Source organism: Desmodus rotundus, chromosome 6 (assembly GCF_022682495.2).
Source record: "Desmodus rotundus isolate HL8 chromosome 6, HLdesRot8A.1, whole genome shotgun sequence".
Classification (NCBI taxonomy): domain Eukaryota; kingdom Metazoa; phylum Chordata; class Mammalia; order Chiroptera; family Phyllostomidae; genus Desmodus; species Desmodus rotundus.
Genome location: NC_071392.1, coordinates 130,231,637 through 130,248,426, shown reverse-complemented (window position 1 = coordinate 130,248,426; position 16,790 = coordinate 130,231,637). Strand labels below are relative to the sequence as shown.

Genomic DNA, 16,790 nt, shown 5'->3' with positions numbered 1-16,790 from the left:
CCAAAGGCCCAACCTCCAAATACCATCTTACTGGGTGTTAGGACTTCAGTGTGTGGATTTGGGAGGGACACAACATTGAATGTATAATAATGTACTTCTGGGGAAACCCAAACTTGAGGCTATGTGATAATTCAGGTGAAGCACCTGGTATAAACTGGACCTTGGCCAGTGCTCATCAAGCCTTAGATTCTCTTCCTGCCTCAGTGTGGACCTGCTTTAGCACGAAGGCAGTCCTCTTGCTGTGCGCTGAAGGGATGTTCCCCTCCCGTTGGCTTCTTCCAACTTTCCATCAGTCTGGTTCCTCCCTCTCTCCTGCCTTCCTGACTCTGTTCTACTTTTTGGAATCCTGAGAACAGTGCCTGGGGGCAGTTTTTAGCAGCTCAAAACATTTTTCTGGGCCATTAACAACAACAATAATAATGTCGAGCACTCACACTATGATGCTTCCATGCATTATCTCATTGGATCCCAACAGCAGCCTCATGAGATAGTGCCTTAGGTCAAGTTTTCCCCATCAGCAGAGCCTAAGGTGGTGATTGTGTGTGTGTGTGATTGTTGTTTGGGTGGAGAGCACCCAGGAGAAGGGGAAGGAGGAAGCAGTGTAGTATAGCACAGGGGTAGGAACTGGGCAGGGGCCCAGGCCCAGCTGGAGCCTCCACCTGACTCCACCACAAGGTTGGGGGCTCTGGATCATGAATCACATCACAAGGTTGTTCCCTCCTTGAGGCAAGAGCATAGGTCTTTTGTACTCCTGTGCCAGCTAGTCACTGGCCTGGGTTGGGAATGGGTCCCCATTGGGAGTTTGAACAAGATAACCATTGTCTGGCCCAGGGCAGTGCTGTGGAGGGTGCACAGCTGAGAGACAGTATTAGTCCTCAGCACACAGCTGGGCACAGGTGCTCTTTAGATAACCCACTTTCACAGTAGAGCCTGAGTTTAGAGGTATAAGTAGCTGGCGCAACTGACCAAATTCTGTCCTTTAAAACAGTGCCCTGTTCTGGAGTCAGAAAGGGTTCTTTGTACCCTCTGGGGCATCTTTGTTCTGCATGTCTGCTTTTCTTTCATACTCCTGCCTGCAGGGCTCTATGAAGGCAGCAATAAAGCATCCACTTAAAGGAAGGGAAATGGTGAAGTAAATAAACCAAGCCTCAGTTTATTCATCTGCCCTGTTGATCCTGTGAAGATTAAAGATGTAAAATGCCCTCTGCACAGATCATGGCCTGTCCTATTTGTGACAGTGGAACATGTGATAGCATTCGTCCCTGGGGTCACCTAGTCCCAGGGGTGGGGAGGAGAAACTCGGGCAGTGCAGGTTTTAAAGAGAATGCTTTCTTTCCTCCAACAGAATCTTCTGGAAATTCAGACCTATGTCAGCATTCTGCAGCAGATCATCCAGACCACTCCTCAAGCATCTGCTATTACAGATGGGATGAGGGAGGTAAGAATTGGAACCCAGGCTCCAGGGAAAGCATATCTGGAGATTTTCTTACAGCACTGTGGGCCTAGTTCACAGACATCTGGGGAGAGGCGGCAGGTCAGACAGTGCAGAGCTGCGGTGGGTTAACTCCTCCCCAACCCGACTTGACATTCACATTGGAAGTTTACTCTTGTTCTCCTATTCATACTGTGAATACTGCCCTTTAGACATCTGAAGACGTCTAAACTGTGTCCCTGACCATTTTCTCAGGAGTTTTCTCTTGAAAACCCCAGACTATTCTTCCTTGTATAGTTGATAGAAATTGCCAGACTGTTCCCCAATGTGGTGGAGCCTTGCTGCATCCCCACCGGCAATGTTTGGGAGTTTGTGTTGCTTTGGTCATTTGCAGTGCTGGGTGTGTCAGGTATTTGTTTTTGCTTGTTGTTCTTCTAATAGATATGTTGTGCATCTCACTGTGGGTTCAACTACCTCTCCTAGTGACTAATGATGTTGAACATTTTTTCATGTCCTTTGCCCATTTTTAAATTGGGTTGTTTGTTTTCTTATCCCTCTTGTGAGTTTGACCATAAAATTTGAATACAGAGAGACTCAGGTAATTAGTGACCATATTTTCAAGGTCTGGCTCTGCTAATGATTATGCAAGTTTATGGCTTAAAAACTATCGGGAAAGGATAGAGATTATTGAAGATAAATTTTTGAAAATGGGGATTTGCATGTAAAACATTATTCCCTACATAATGTTCCACATTCTTTCTCTACTCAGCTCTCTAGCTGCTCAATAGGATGCTGATGTATTTTTTTCTTAATGAGTTTTAGGGATTTTGTGGTACATAATATGATAGATTTAAACATACCCTGAAAAGGATGCAGATTAAAACAAAAGGTCACTTTGTCTCTTTTCCAGAGGTGGTGGTATTCTGGAACAGGGTTTTGTGGACAGGTCATCTGATAGGGTTCTGGGTTTTTTGTAAGGGTGACTTAGACAGTGCTTCACAGCCCTGCTGACACCTGGAATTGCCTGGAGGTCTGGCCAGACCACACGCTGCCTGTGGAACTAGTGGGCTAGTGTAGTTGACTGCTTGAGTTTTAACTTAAATTTTTTAATATCAAAGCTAAAGAAATTCCCAAACTTGCTTTCAAAGACACTCTGCCAAGTTTCTCCTAAAAGACAGGAAAATTACTTTTCTGGGCCTTCATTGGAATATTTTTGTCCCCCAATACTCATTTCAGGTTCCGACTCTTTTCAGCTGATGTAACCGCGGCTGCTGCAAAGGCCTAGAGTAGCCTTTCCTAAAGCCTTAATTTTCTTTGTCAGCCACTTCTTTCCAGATACCTCATTTTTATTTTGCAAACACTTTTCCCCCCTATAATTCAAAGGTGTTTTACACCAGAGCACACTTTTAAAATCATATCATCTTTTCTTTGTAACAAAATTCTTCTGATTTTGTGAGATCATAGAGACTGGACTTATTTTGAGAGCATCAATGATCATCAGTGTTTATTAGCATCACCCAGGAACTTGTTAGAAATGCATAATTTGCATAAGAATCTGCATTTTAGCCAGATCTTTAGGGATCCATGTGCATGTTAAAGGTGGAGAAACAAAGATTTAGAAAGCATTACATTTTTTATTAATCTTAGCTTAAAACCTGTGTATACAGTTAAATGGTGACTTTCAGGTTTGTTTCATTGACTCTTGTTAGTGTCCTAGAAAATGTCTGTCATGTTGGCCTAAATGAGGATGTAATTAGTGGTACTAATTATAGGAACACAGCTTAACTGGTTAATGTGTCAATGAGCATAATGTCAATACCCTCTAACCAGAGGCCACTGGGTACACACCTGTGTTCACATGAAGCTGAGCTCATTTTCCACTGCAGGGAGGATAGGTGTACACTGTGGAGACTCGAGGGGCATCCTATGTGATCTGTGGGGAGGGGTCAGGTAAGCAGGGCCCTGCTCTGTGTTGGGTGCTCTCAGGAAGGGCTGGTCCTATGACCATCTTGATAATTTCTATCAAGGCGGCAGAGGAGTGGAGAGCAGCTAAAACTGTACTTGGTGATTAAGCAGCGTCTCTTGTGTCAGTAGGGAGAATGGACAGTTGACCGTTTTTGTGGTTGTATAGAGGTCTTTGGTCTGAGCTCAGTCGTACTTAGAAAGGGCATTGTTTCTGTCTTGTTCCTCCATGGGCCCAGAGTGACATCTCTAGATATTGGGGGTGGCGTTGCTTATAAGTTTATAGTAGGGAGCATCATGGCCTGGCAGTTAGTGTCAGCTACCAGCTGACAGCTGCAGGGCTGTCTTCCTTCCTTTTCAGTAATTATCTGAGGGGTAACTACATGAGAGGCACCCTGTGGGCAGCTGTGGGGAGGGATGTAAGATGAATAGGATCTGGGCAGTGAGGAAGATGGGGCTAGAGAAGCAGGCAGGGTGCTGGAGAGGGGCAGTATAATGCATTCACACCGGGTCTGCCTCCATCCTGAGGCTGAGGTCTAGAATTCATGGTGGGGTATATATCCTCCATCTACTGGTACACAGGAGCACGACGCCCCTTCTGTTCCCAGCCATCGTCTTGTCTGTGTCTTTGGGGCAGGGATGTGAGGACTGAGACACACAAAGAGGACAGACACAAATAATTAGAGACTGAGAGCCACTGAGCCATTGAGAGCATATATTCCTTCATGCACTGAGAAGCACAGAACTAAGGACACACAGTTGAGAAGGCCCTTCTGCAGTTACATCTCAAGTCCTGCCTTCCCCATGGGATCAGGCCACAGGCCCAGACTCTTGCTTCCTCCTTTTAAGCATGTCTGTCTTGCTCTAGCTGTCTTTGTGTCTATGTTGTTGCTCCAGCCACTTTGCAGGGTGTTGGAGAGTAGGGGACCTCCTTAAAGGTGTGACCTTGAACATGGGTGCGCTGGGAAAAGGCTTGTTTCTCATTTTACCTGGCTGTGAGGCTGCAGCTCTGTGTCAGACAGCACTGCTTTTGAGTAGTCAGGCTTTCATGAAGCTATCTGGACATTTTCAAATAGACTATGGAGAGGCCTGTCGGAAACAGGTCCCTGCTCTGCAGAGTGTGGAGACGTTGAGGGATCTCTTTCCAAGACACTCCATGGAGCATCAATAGGTGGTGCAACCGCCTCATCATGTCCCCAGCTTCCCTTGATCCCCTTGACTTCTGCTTTGTGCAGCAGTAACATTTTTGCACAGTCAGTGGCTTGGGGCTCAGACTGACTGTGCTGTCTGCACAGTCACACAGAATAGAGCTCAGTGAGAAACTGCATTCTAAGTTTTCCTTTTGACAGAAGGGAAGGTGCCTTGTCCAGAATCTCTTTCCAGTTTGTGGCACTACCAGCTCTAAAACACAGGTCTCCCGACACCATCTCTGCACTTCTTACATTCACAGCATTAATGGCTCAGATGTTGCAGAGGAAGTGAAAAGGTGTTAACAGTGGCCACGGTGGGCCTGTCTTAGTCAGCTTGGGCTGCTGTAACAAATTCCAGAGACTGGGTCGCTCAAACAATAGACATGTATTTCTTACAGTTCTGGGGCTGCAAGTGCAAGATCATGGTGCTGGTAGATTTGGTTCCTGGTGTGCACCCACTTTCTGGCTTGCAGATGACTCCTTTCTGCCATGTCCTCAGGTGGCCTTTCTGTGGTGTAACACAGAGAGAGGGAACACTTTGGCATATTTACTTATAAGGACACTAACTGATTACATCCTGGGGGTCTCTCCTTCAGACCTTACCTAACCTAGTTACCTCCCCAAGGCCCCACCTCCACATACCATCCCACTGGGGGTTAGGGCTTTAGCATATGAATTTGTAGTGGGGGACACAAACATGAAAAATATAACAGGGCCCCACACCATCCTTACTCCTTTCCTTTTTGGGTCTCCTCATTTGTCAAATGTGTATGAGTGCTGAGACTGGCCTTCTTTGTGCAGGAGAAGCTCCTGACAGAACGAGAGGTGGCTGCCCTGCAAGGTCAGCTGGAGGAGGACCGGGAAGTACTGTGTCTCCTTCAGGCACAGAGAGCTGAGCTACAGGCCCAGGTAGGCCCTGTATCCTCTTGTCTGCTGCTTCCTGTTGGGCATTCAGCCACACACGTGAATCAGGGTTTATAACATGTTTTATTCAATGTTGGTACATGCACAGAAGTACACACGTATTCAGTTCAATGATTCTCACAAACTTAACACACTTGTGTGCCCAGCGCTCAGAGCCAGAAAAACACTCTGAATAGGGTGACCAGCTGTTCTGCTTTGCCCTGGACTGACTGAGGGATTTCTCAAGGATGTGGATTGGAAAAGACCTGGGCAAACGGAGGCAGCAGTCACACTAATTCTGGCCTCTCAGAGGGTCCCCTTGCGCTCCCTCACCTACCAAGGGTAAAGCCATCTGCATAATCCATCTGCCTTTTGCCTAGTTTAAACTTAAACTTGTTTTCAAAAATAAGAAGAAATAGCCACATGTTGGGATTTTTATCCTACACTTCCTCAAATCTGTGCTTTCTGTTTCTCTTCTCATAATGAAACATTTCCCCTTTGGGTTTTGATTACAGACCTAGGAAAGGGTATTTGTCAGTATTTGCTCTGTTCAGAATTTGTTAATAGAAAGTTCACAATTCTACCCCCACCTTTTATTTGGGTGAATCTTATTTTGAAAACTGAATTCAACAGAAAAACTCAATCCTGTTTTTGTGGTACATCATTTTGGTGACTTGGTAATGTTTGGTTTCTTCTGAGGCCCTGAAAGGAGATACAGAGAAAGGGTATGTGTGTGTTGTGTGTATTGTGTATATATGGAATATATGTGTAATGTATATCTGTACCTGTATGTGTGTGTGTGTATATGGGTGTATTTATGTATATGTACATATGTGTGTGCGCGCACACATGTGTGTGTGAGAAGTCAGAAGAATCGACTGGAATTAAAAAAGAAATTGACAACACCAGACTAAGATAGTAAAGAAATAACAAAGTGCATGGCAAGTAAAAAGGTAGGATTTGTTTTGCAAAACCTTGTTTTAAATAAATATGTATATATATTTAAATGTATATATATTTGTTCAAATTCACACACATATTTGTATGATATGTATGGTTCATGATACAAAATGTGTTGCTTCCTGTAGCCCTGGTCATAAAGATGAAAACCCCTGTCCCGAATTCTGAGAAAGATGAGAGCCCAGCCTAATGTGGTGAATTGTAGTTCCAGGGCAAAAGAATGTTTCTTTCTCTATATACATATGGATAGTTGTTCAATATAAAAATAAAACATTTCGTAAAGGATTAACCTACTTTCTGAGAATATGAAACAAAACTCTGATTGATTACCTGTCCTCACCGGTAGTTGCTACAAAATGACTTACTTATTTCACTCTGGTGGTGTTTTTTTTCCTGTGTTGTGTCCCCCACTGGTGGTCTGGTGAAGCCCCTGGACCCCTTCTCAGAAAAACGTTAAAGGCATATAGTAACAATAAAGTAGATATAATGAAAAGGAAACCAATGATATTGAAACAGTTATCAAAATAGTACCAAGTCCTGGTACTATATCCTGTATGATAATATATATGCTTATGTTAAATACAGTAAGTCTTTCCTTATCTGTGGTTTTACTTTCCACTATTTCAGTTATATGCAGTCAATTGTGGTTCAAAAATATTTAGTGGAAAATTCCAGAAAAAAACAACTCATAAGTTTTCAATTGAGTGCTGTTCTGAGTAGTGTGATGAAATCCTGTGCTATCCCTCCCTCTCCCACTCAGGATGTGAATCATCCCATTGTCCAGCGTCTCCACACTCTGTATGCTCTCCATCCATTAGTCATTTAGTAGCTGTCTGGGTTATCAGATCCACTGGCTTGGTATCACAGTGCTTGTGGTCAAGTAACCATTATTTTACTTAATAGTGGTCCCAAAGCACAAGAGTAGTAATGCTGGCAATTTGGATACACCAAAGAGAAGCCGTAAAGTGCTTCCTCTAATTGAAAAGGTGAACGTTCAGTACCATCTGCAGTTTCTGGTATCCACTGGGGGGTTGTGGAATGTATCCCCCAGGGGGTAAGGGGGGACTCTATAGCATACTTCAGCAGTGGGTCTAATGAAAAACAGGTTGTATTAGTTTTCTCTTTCTGCCATAATGAATTACCACAAATACAGGGACTTAAAACAGCACTTTTTCTTTTTTTTTTTAATTTTTATTGTTATTCAATTACAGTTGTATGCCTTTTCTCCCCATCCCTCCACCCCACCGCAGCCGAACCCACCTCACCTCCCCCATCTCCACCCTCCCCCTTGATTTGGTCCATGTGTCCTTTATAGTAGTTCCTGTAATCCCCTCTCCGCACTGTGTAGGGAGGATTGGGGAGGGGACCGTGAGGAGAGGGGGAACACAGCACTTCTCAATCTCATAGTTCTGTAGGTCAGAAGACTGGGCAGGCTTGGTTGTTTGCTCTGCTCTGGGTCTCACAGGCTGAAATAAATGAAGGTGTTGGCCTGCCTGGGCCCCCTTATCTGCAGGCTCTTGGGGAGAATTGCTTCCAATGTCATTCAGGTTGTTGGCAGAATTCAGTTCTGTGTGCCTGTAGGACTGAGGTCCCTATTTCTTTGCTGGCCTTTGGCCAGGAGTTGTTCTAGAAGCCACCCACATTCCTTGGCTACAGCCCCTCTATCTGGAAAGCCATGGTACCATGAGTCTTTCTTGTGCATTTAATCATTCTGACTTCTGCTTTTTAAGGGCTCATGTGATTAGAAATAGCTAGAATAATCTTTGTATTTTTAACATCAATTGATTAAGCACCTTAATACCATCTGCAAAGTCCCTTTTGCTGTGTAACAAACGTATTCATGAAGGTGACCAAGGGGCAAAGGTCATGGGGACTGAAAGTTTGCCCAATCAGCTTTAATTAAAATACAGATATGGTTGGGCCTACCCAAGAGTTTATGACTGGGGTGTGGCCCAAGAATTTGCATGTCTGTTTCTGAGTGTTGCTGCTGGTCCAGGAACCATACTTGCAGACCACTGAAATAAGGTGGGTACCAGACTGGGTCAGAATCTTCTACATCTGGTCTACCTGAGTGTTTGGCTTGGGCCCGCCACAGCCTTAGTCAGGAGATGCTCATGGCTGACTTTCTGCCGATTTAAAAAAGATTTTAGTGGCTTCACAAAATAGTAACTCAACTGAGTGCTCAAACACAGATTTGGTGGTGTGGCCAGCTATGATTGCCGGACTCCGGCTGAGGGGGAGAGTCTGTTGTAGCCTGAGGGCTCCAACTGGGAAGGGCTGTGGCAGCTGGTTCTGCCTATAGTGAGGGCATATGATGCTTCCAGAACCTTCCGTGCAGTGGCATCACGGTGAGGTTTCTGAACCAGCAGCATCAGCATCACCTGGGAATGTGAGAGAACTGCAAATTCATGGACCCATCCCAGACCTTCTGAACCAGGAGCTATGTGCTGTGGCCCCACAAGATCTGTTTCAATAGGCCCTTCAGGTGTTTCCACAGGCTCAAGTTTGAGAACACAGGATGTGTTCTCATAGGTTAGTCCACAGGATGAGAGATAGATCCCTTTGGGGATGTTCCTTCTTATAGGTGGAAAAGAAAGGGCAGGTGCTTCTGGTTGCCTGAATTGCAGTGACTGAGAATTTCCTTGACAGGAAAGTGAAAAATGTCGCTTGTTACTTGGCCAAGTGTGAACCTCCAAGCTAGCATGATATATTCTCATTGAAGTCCCTTAGCACCACCTAGTGGTAGGTGTAGTGAGGTAGTAAGACTGCGTAATCAGTAAAGGATACTGGATTTCTTTCCTTTCCTTTTTAAAAAAAGATCTTGGACCCAAAGGGGTCTGGGGCCCTAAGAAGACTGAAGCAGAAGGTCACTCCACCAGATGGGGCTCACCGTGAGGAGCTGTCCTGGGTCCCTGTCTACCCCTGCTGTGTAAAGGCAAGCCCCACAGCTGTGTTTGAACACTAAATCTTTCATTCAATCTTTACTGCCAAGCTTAGGATGAAGTTCAAGTTGCTGCATGGCCCACACCATCCACCTGCCTCTCTCCAGTATTCACTTGGCTGCTCTTCTCCAAGGAGCCCTGTACTGGCAGTGGGCTGCTGTCTCTTCTCCTCTGCCTCTCTGACTCCTCCTGCAGTTCCTGGCACCCGCCCCTTTGGCTCATCACTTCTCCTCTTTCTGGAAATCCCTTTCCTCTTTAGTACCCAGGACTAGTTCCACCACCTCTTGGAAGCCTTCTCTGAATTCTTCAGTGCCACAGGGCCTCTCTGTGTGCTGCACAATGCCCTGGGCATGTCTCTGTGCCTGAGCTGCCTCCCCCACTGGACTGCGGGCTCCTGCAAGGAGGGTCCATGTCTCATTCTCCAACAGACAGGCTGGTGCTGGATGGTGTCCAACACCTGTGCTGAGGTTGCTTATGTCAGAGACATCACCTTAGCTCCTGGTGATTGGAGCTGATGAAAGTGGGGTTCTTACTATTTTTCCTAAACACCCCTCCTTCTGATGAATAGTTTAAATGACTGAGCTATAAAGACCACATTGATGTGGACATAAGTCTAGTTTTATAAACCTGGTCAGCACTTCACCAGACTGTGGAATTTTGGTTTACTTAGGCAGAACCATGTAGAGTACCAGTGCTGGTCACAGATTGGAAGTTGTCTGCAGAGTCTCCCTACCAGGGCAGGTGATTCTCTTACCGACTCCATCACAGGACAGTTAGCAACCAACCACCAACTCATGAGATATAAGAAAGATTGTGCTTGTCCTGATAGTCCAAAGATTATAGATGACATTTTCCTAGTTTCTGATTTCCCAATTCGTGACAACACTGTGCTATCCTATTTATGGTTTAAAAGTTTGCTAAGTGACCATTTAGGGAGTGGTCTGATGGGGGTCTCACTGAATCACCTGTGTCTTTTGTGAGAGCAGGCTGGTGGTGCTTGCCTGTCAATCTGTGGGAAGGGGGAATTTTCCCTGGGCCTTGGAGTGTGTGTGTGTGTGAGCATGCACAGTGCTCGCTTACAGCTAGGAGGAGGCCGAAGCAGCAGGGTGCGTGGTTTCCGGAAGTGTTTCAGCCTATACGGGTGGGTCTGAATCCTGCTCTGGTATCTATGGGCAAGTCACTACCTATGCGCTTCAGTTTCCTCATGTGTAAAGTGGAAATAACAACTGCCTTTGGGTGCTGATGCAGGTGTAAGGAGAAGGAGCTCAGTTTGCACATTCCTCTTTGGCTTAATGATTCCATAGTGATTCCATTGCTGATGAGAAATAAGCAAACAAAATAAATAAAACTTGACACACTGAGTCCAAATTTTCCCTGTCAAGTGTGGGTCTTAAAGGACAGGATGTGATGGGTTTTCTTAAAACTGTCTTTGCCCACAGACAGCGACCCTGGAACAAGCTATTAAAGATGCTCACGAGTGTTACAAAGATGAGATTCAGCTGTATAATGAACAGATTGAAACCCTGCGGAAGGAGATTGAAGAGACTGAGAAGAGCCTGGAGAAGTCTTCCTATGACTGCCGGCAGCTGGTGGTCGCCCAGCAAACCCTGCAGAATGAGCTGGACCGGTATCATCGGATCATTGAGAACGAGGGCAACAGGTGTGGCCACAGACGGGCACAGCCGAGAGGTTGCCTGTCTCTCCATGCTGCTCACTTACTTATGCCACACGTTCTTGTTGAGTGCCTCTTGTGTGCCAGCTCTAGGTAGTAGAGATGTGGCAGGGAGTGAAACACAAAAATTCACGACCTCATGGAGATTGAATACTAGTGGGGGTGACAGATGATGAATGAATTTGTAATGGGGAGGATGACCTATGACAAGTGCTGTGGAGGAGATTATTGCAGGGAAGAGGGAATGGAGATGGGGTGATGGCAGGACTGTTTGAAATTTTGAGTTGGGCAGTCAGAAAAGGCCTCACGGAGAAGGCTACTTTTTGCTTGACAGGTCTCTGGGCAAATAACTATATTAGTAGATAGGGAGAGCAGGAGTGTTTAAAGAGAGACTGCAGGTGAGGTTCCTAGCACAGTTCCTGGTACTGTACAAGTGCTCCGAGGTGTTGGTGTTATTACTGCTACTGCCAGCATGATTTTTACCACCTGGCTGGGTCTGTAAAGTGGCCATTAATATGCTATCTGGTCTTGTCCATAATGGGGCTGTGGCTTGAATTCCACTCACTTGCAGCTGGGAAGTAAATATCTGTCTATCTCTATCTTTGTCTCTATGTATCTGTATATTATCCACATCTACAGCTTTACCTATACCTACATCTTCTATTCCACATCATCTACGTCTACATTTACATCTGGATCTACACCATCTACATGTATGTGTACATCTATGCTCTCATCTACATTACCTACATCATCTACATCTATGTCTGTATCATCCACACCTATGCCTATTGATATATCATGTATATCTATATGTATACCTACACTTAAACTTACATCTCCATCATCTATTCTTATACCTACATCTATATTATCTACATCTGTATCTACACACTACATTATCTACATCTGCATCATCTATATTATCTACAATCACATCCTCTAAGTCTATACCTATACCTACACCTGTATTTATATCATCTACATGTACATCTGCACCTACAACTACATTATTTATATCCACATCTATATTATCTATTCCTGTGTCATCTCTACTCACACCTAACATATGTCTACATTATCTAGATCTACATTATCTGTATCTATACCTACACCTCCACCGTCTATATTTACATCTTCACATACATGTACCTCTACACCTACATCATGTACATGTACGTAGGTAACTACAGCCGCATTATTTGTATTTACACTTACATTTATATTTGTGTGGATATTAGTATCCATATTTATATCTGTAATTATCATCAGAAAGAAGATTGGGGAACCACACTTCATATAAGACCTCTGATTCTCTACTAAGTTGTGATTCTTTGACTTGTTCTTGTTGATATTTTAGAGTGAATTAAAATAGAAACCCCCCAAAGTATTCCACAAGGAACAGTTCTTTTTTTTTTCTGGGCTTTCTGTCTTTGCTGTGAGTACTTGAATGTTTAACAGGAAAGCAAGACTTTTTTCTCTCATTATGATCAATGTATCCTGCATAATTCCCAATTATATTTTTGTCACAGTGAATGCTTTATGCACACATTTATGAAAAGAAGTCTTGAACAGGTGTTTAAATGTCCTTGTGAAATTTTTTGTTTTGGAGGCAGGGCTTCACAATAAGGTAACTGGATATACCTTTTGTTGGTTTGTGTATAACTTCTAATTTTAATATACTGATTTCAGATTGATAGGAATGTTGCAAGAATAAAACAAGGAACTCCTGAATGCTGTTTACTCAAATTCACCAGTTGTTTACATTTTGTCTCAATTGATTTACCTTTTTTCTCTTTATTTATATATAATGCATATTATTTTTAAAAAACAAATTGGAGGTAGCATACCCTGGTTCCTCTAAATGCTTCAGCCTGGGATGGCCACTGTTTTATTAAAAAAACAAAAACAATAACAACAACAAAAAACCCTGTTCAACACAGAAGTGACATTTGAGATTATAAGCAGTCCCCACTCTACAATTTTTCTGTGTTTTTCACAGTTTATGATTTGAGCTCAAAGAAGCAATTATTTCCTTTACATCCTCATCCAGTGTGCAAACGTGTATGTGGTTGACCAGAAGTTTGATCTAGAGAAAGCTTTTCTCCTTTTTGCTCATAATTAGAGGGCCACTGTTAACCCCTAACCATCTGTTGGCTTGATGAATTAAAGACAGTGACCACCTCTTTCTCCTTCTTTCTGCCAGGCTGAGCTCCATCTTCATGGAAACACCTGTCACTCTGTTTACTCTAGGCCATGGAGTCTCTCTCAGCCCTCAACCCGGTGGGAAAGGTAATGCTCTCCACCCTGGCTACTGCTGTTTTCTGCTCTTGAAAAAATGGAAGAAAATTAAGTGGCTTTCTTTCTGAACTTAACATTTATGCTTCCTTCCAATCTATCAGGAAATTAAACACCTTTAGGTTGGATTTCCTTCTCCTTCTCTCTGATGTACTCCTATAGGTGCTAAGGGACTGAGCCAAAAAGTTCACAGGAGAAAAATCTGACTGGGGGACAGATACCTTGGCAACATCATCCCCAAATAGGAAGCAGAGTACATGCTCAACGATTGCTCATTTTCCTTTCTGTTCACAACTGAGCAGAAGTAGCTTGGTTGGCAAATGTGGCTTTTGCTTTCAACATTTGGTCCTTTGGGGATGGTTTCACCCACCTGTGGCATGTCACCTCACAGCTAAACCTCCCCAGGCCTGAACTAACACAGTGTTCTGAGAGAAGAGAAGATGGTAATGTTGGTTTCCCATCCTTAGAGTGCTTTCAGGTCCCCGTGTTTCGGAAAGCTCAGAGAGATTTGTGGAAATGGGGTTTTAGAGTCAGAACACTGGCTGAAAGGGCAGCAGTTCCTAGTCCTCAGACACCCAGGGCCAATGTCAGGGCTGTGTGGCCCGTGCACATGGTGCTGTACTCACAAGGGTTCCTGCACTGGGCTTACTTCTCTGCTACCAGTGTCTTGACATTCTTAATCATTTTGAAGAGGGGGCTTGCCTTTTCCTTTTGTATGGGGCTCTGAAATTCTGTATATAGTCCTGCAAGCACCCCCTTCTTCAATATTTGCTCTCCACTGGTTCCCTTTGATGTGTCCCTCTTTGTATCCCCTCATTCCTTATGGCTTCATGGCCCCTTCTGCCGTTTCCTGCTCACTCTGCCCTCTCATCGTGAGTCACACTAGACGCCCTTGCATTGCCTTAGTCCTCTGCTTAACAGAAGGAGGTGATAGAGAAGATCTTTGGGATGAACAAGTTAAAAAATAAATCACCACCCTGGCTTGTGTGGCTCAGTGGATTGAGTGCCAGCCTGTGAACTGAAAGGTCTCTGGTTTGATTCCCAGTCAGGACACATGCCTGGGTTGGGGGCCAGGTCCCCAGTAGGGAATGTGGGAGAGGCAATCACATGTTGATGTTTCTCTCCCTCTTTTTGTTCCTCCCACCCCCACCTCTCTTTAAAAATAAGTAAATAAATAACATTAAAAAAATCACCATGTGAATGAAGCAGAAAAGCCTCATGGATGAGGCAGGGTTCCATTTTCTATGTTTTCTTAAACTTTCAGTTTTTCCTTTTACCTAGTCTGAGGAAATAAATATGACCTTGGGAATAGGGGTTCCTATTAGTTCTGAATTTAATAGCATTGCTTCCCCTTTTTACCCAGGCTGAAGGGGAAGTGGTCATATTTATTTAGCTTGGGATGTATGTGGAACAAGATCAACCTTGTGGATTGTTATGATTCCTATGCCTGAAGCCACTTTGAATATGTTATAGGCCCAGATAATTCTGCTGTCCTCTCTTCTTTGGGGGAGTCCAAGGTGGGAATGACTTTATGGAATAGATTTCCATCATCTAGTCTATGGATCCAAGTAGCCACTACATGAAGGGGTTTGGGGTAGGGAGGAGGTGTTGCTCTCACCAAGTATTATTTCAGTGGACTCATGTATCTCAGCAAGTTGTTCCTAATGGGATGGGAACTGTGAGAGTCAGAATAAGCAGTATCTTCACTTTCTTCTGCAAGCCCAGAGGGGTCAAGTGACTTCTTGACCCCTAAAGTCACAAAATTGGTGGCAGAGCTGGGTCCTTAACATGGACCATGGATGCTACAGATCTAGACCTCTTTCCCCATGGCTTTGCCCCATAAATAGTAAACCCACCCCAGTGCTAGGCATTGGTCTCTAAGACAGGTAGCATAATTTTCAATGCACATGTTTTCTTCCTCTTTCATTGACAATTGTATTTGATTCATTGTCCATTTATTTTTAAATTTTATTTATTTATTTTTAAGATCTCACCAGGGCTGTGCAGGATATAACAACAGCAAAACCAAGACAAAAAGGCCTCCCCAAGAACATTCCAAGGAAAAAGGAGATTATAGCTAAAGACAGGGCAGATGAAAGTTTGGAAAGTGCACCACTGAAAGGTCTGGAAGACACAGAGCCGGTGCAGGTGGTAGTTAAAGAAGAAGGAGAATCTATGCTTGAATCAGGGGATAAAGAAGCAAGTTTCCCCACCCCAGAAGGGGCTCCAGAGGACATGCCAGATGGAGGGCAGATAAGCAAAGCCTTTGGGAAGCTCTGCAAGATGGTCAAGGAGAGAGTGAGAAGCCCCAAGGAGCCTGAGCCCTCAGCTGACCTCTACACCAGAGGGCGGTATGTGCTGGTCATTGGGGATGCCAGTTATATAGACCCTGGATTCTGTTCATTGGCTGTCCCAACCAAGGGTAGAGTACTTGTTTCCATTGAGGACAACTCTCTGCATCATGACAATTCTGTGGAGCCCTCTCCCGAGCAGCCCCAGCCCCCTCCAGAGGATGAACAGGGGAGTCCATGCCCACCCAGTCAGTATACTGCTGACAACGAGATAAACACTGAAGAACTGAAAGGTCCCGGGGAGAAGCATGGTGGTCAGAAGGAGGAGGAAGGGCCCAGGAGGCCTTGTCTTCTGGTCACACCTGGTCCAGAGGGACCATCAGCATCCCCACTGCAAAGGTCTGGGGCCAGTCAGGGTGGATCTGAAGGTCAGGAGGATAGGAGCAGCAGCCTGCGAGAGAGAAGCCCTCCCAGGACTTTGGCATATGAGAAGGTGGAAGTAATGGAATCCATTGAGAAGTTTTCAGCTGAGAGCATTCAGATGTATGAAGAAACCACTGTGATTCTGGAGACCATGATTGGAAAGACAAAGGCAAATAAGAAGAACCTGGGAGACCAGGGCTCTCGCAATGCCTAGGCTTGTTGGAGAAATGCCTGTGGGCCACTGTAGGGGGAGTGCTTTCATGTTGTAGAACAGATGCTAAAGAGTGAAGGTTCCTGTTTGGATTAGACCGTAGTTGGCCTGTTTGGCATTGTCAATGAAGCCTTAATTAAAAAGTATATTTTGCTTGCACATCATTTGTCTAATTAGCAGGGGCCTTGGGAAAGTGGGTGGATCAACCACGCTCAGGACAGGCCTCTCTGTTAAATGGCAACCAAACCTTGCTCATTTAGGAAAGAGACATGCCCTTCCTCATGGTTCTGTGAGACTCATTAGAGACTCAGACAGTGCCTGGATTTCACACAGAAAATGCTAGTGAATGGCAGTGGCTCATTATCATTGCATTTCAAGCCCAAGCACATGCTCATGTGAAAGAGTGTTTTGTTAGAGGTAAAATGATTGAAGGTATCTGTCTTAGTTTGGGTTCCCCCAGAAGCTGATCCTGAAGCAAGGCTTTGAATATAGTTTCTTATGGATAT

At 44.5% G+C, this 16,790-nt stretch overlaps 1 protein-coding gene across 2 annotated transcripts in view; it reads left to right on the top strand.

Moving 5' to 3' along the window:
* The window catches only part of BFSP1 (beaded filament structural protein 1), a 30,893-nt gene extending 14,450 nt beyond the window's left edge, over positions 1-16,443 (top strand). The window contains exons 4-8 of one of the 2 annotated variants that reach the window (XM_045195033.3): positions 1,346-1,438; positions 5,386-5,493; positions 10,829-11,049; positions 13,268-13,353; positions 15,347-16,443. In XM_045195033.3, the coding sequence (XP_045050968.2) occupies positions 1,346-1,438; positions 5,386-5,493; positions 10,829-11,049; positions 13,268-13,353; positions 15,347-16,287 (1,449 nt within the window). In that variant the 3' untranslated portion in view covers positions 16,288-16,443. The remainder of the gene's footprint in view (positions 1-1,345; positions 1,439-5,385; positions 5,494-10,828; positions 11,050-13,267; positions 13,354-15,346) is intronic. The other variant, XM_045195035.3, reaches the window with a different exon arrangement.
* Positions 16,444-16,790: the final 347 nt, after the last annotated feature.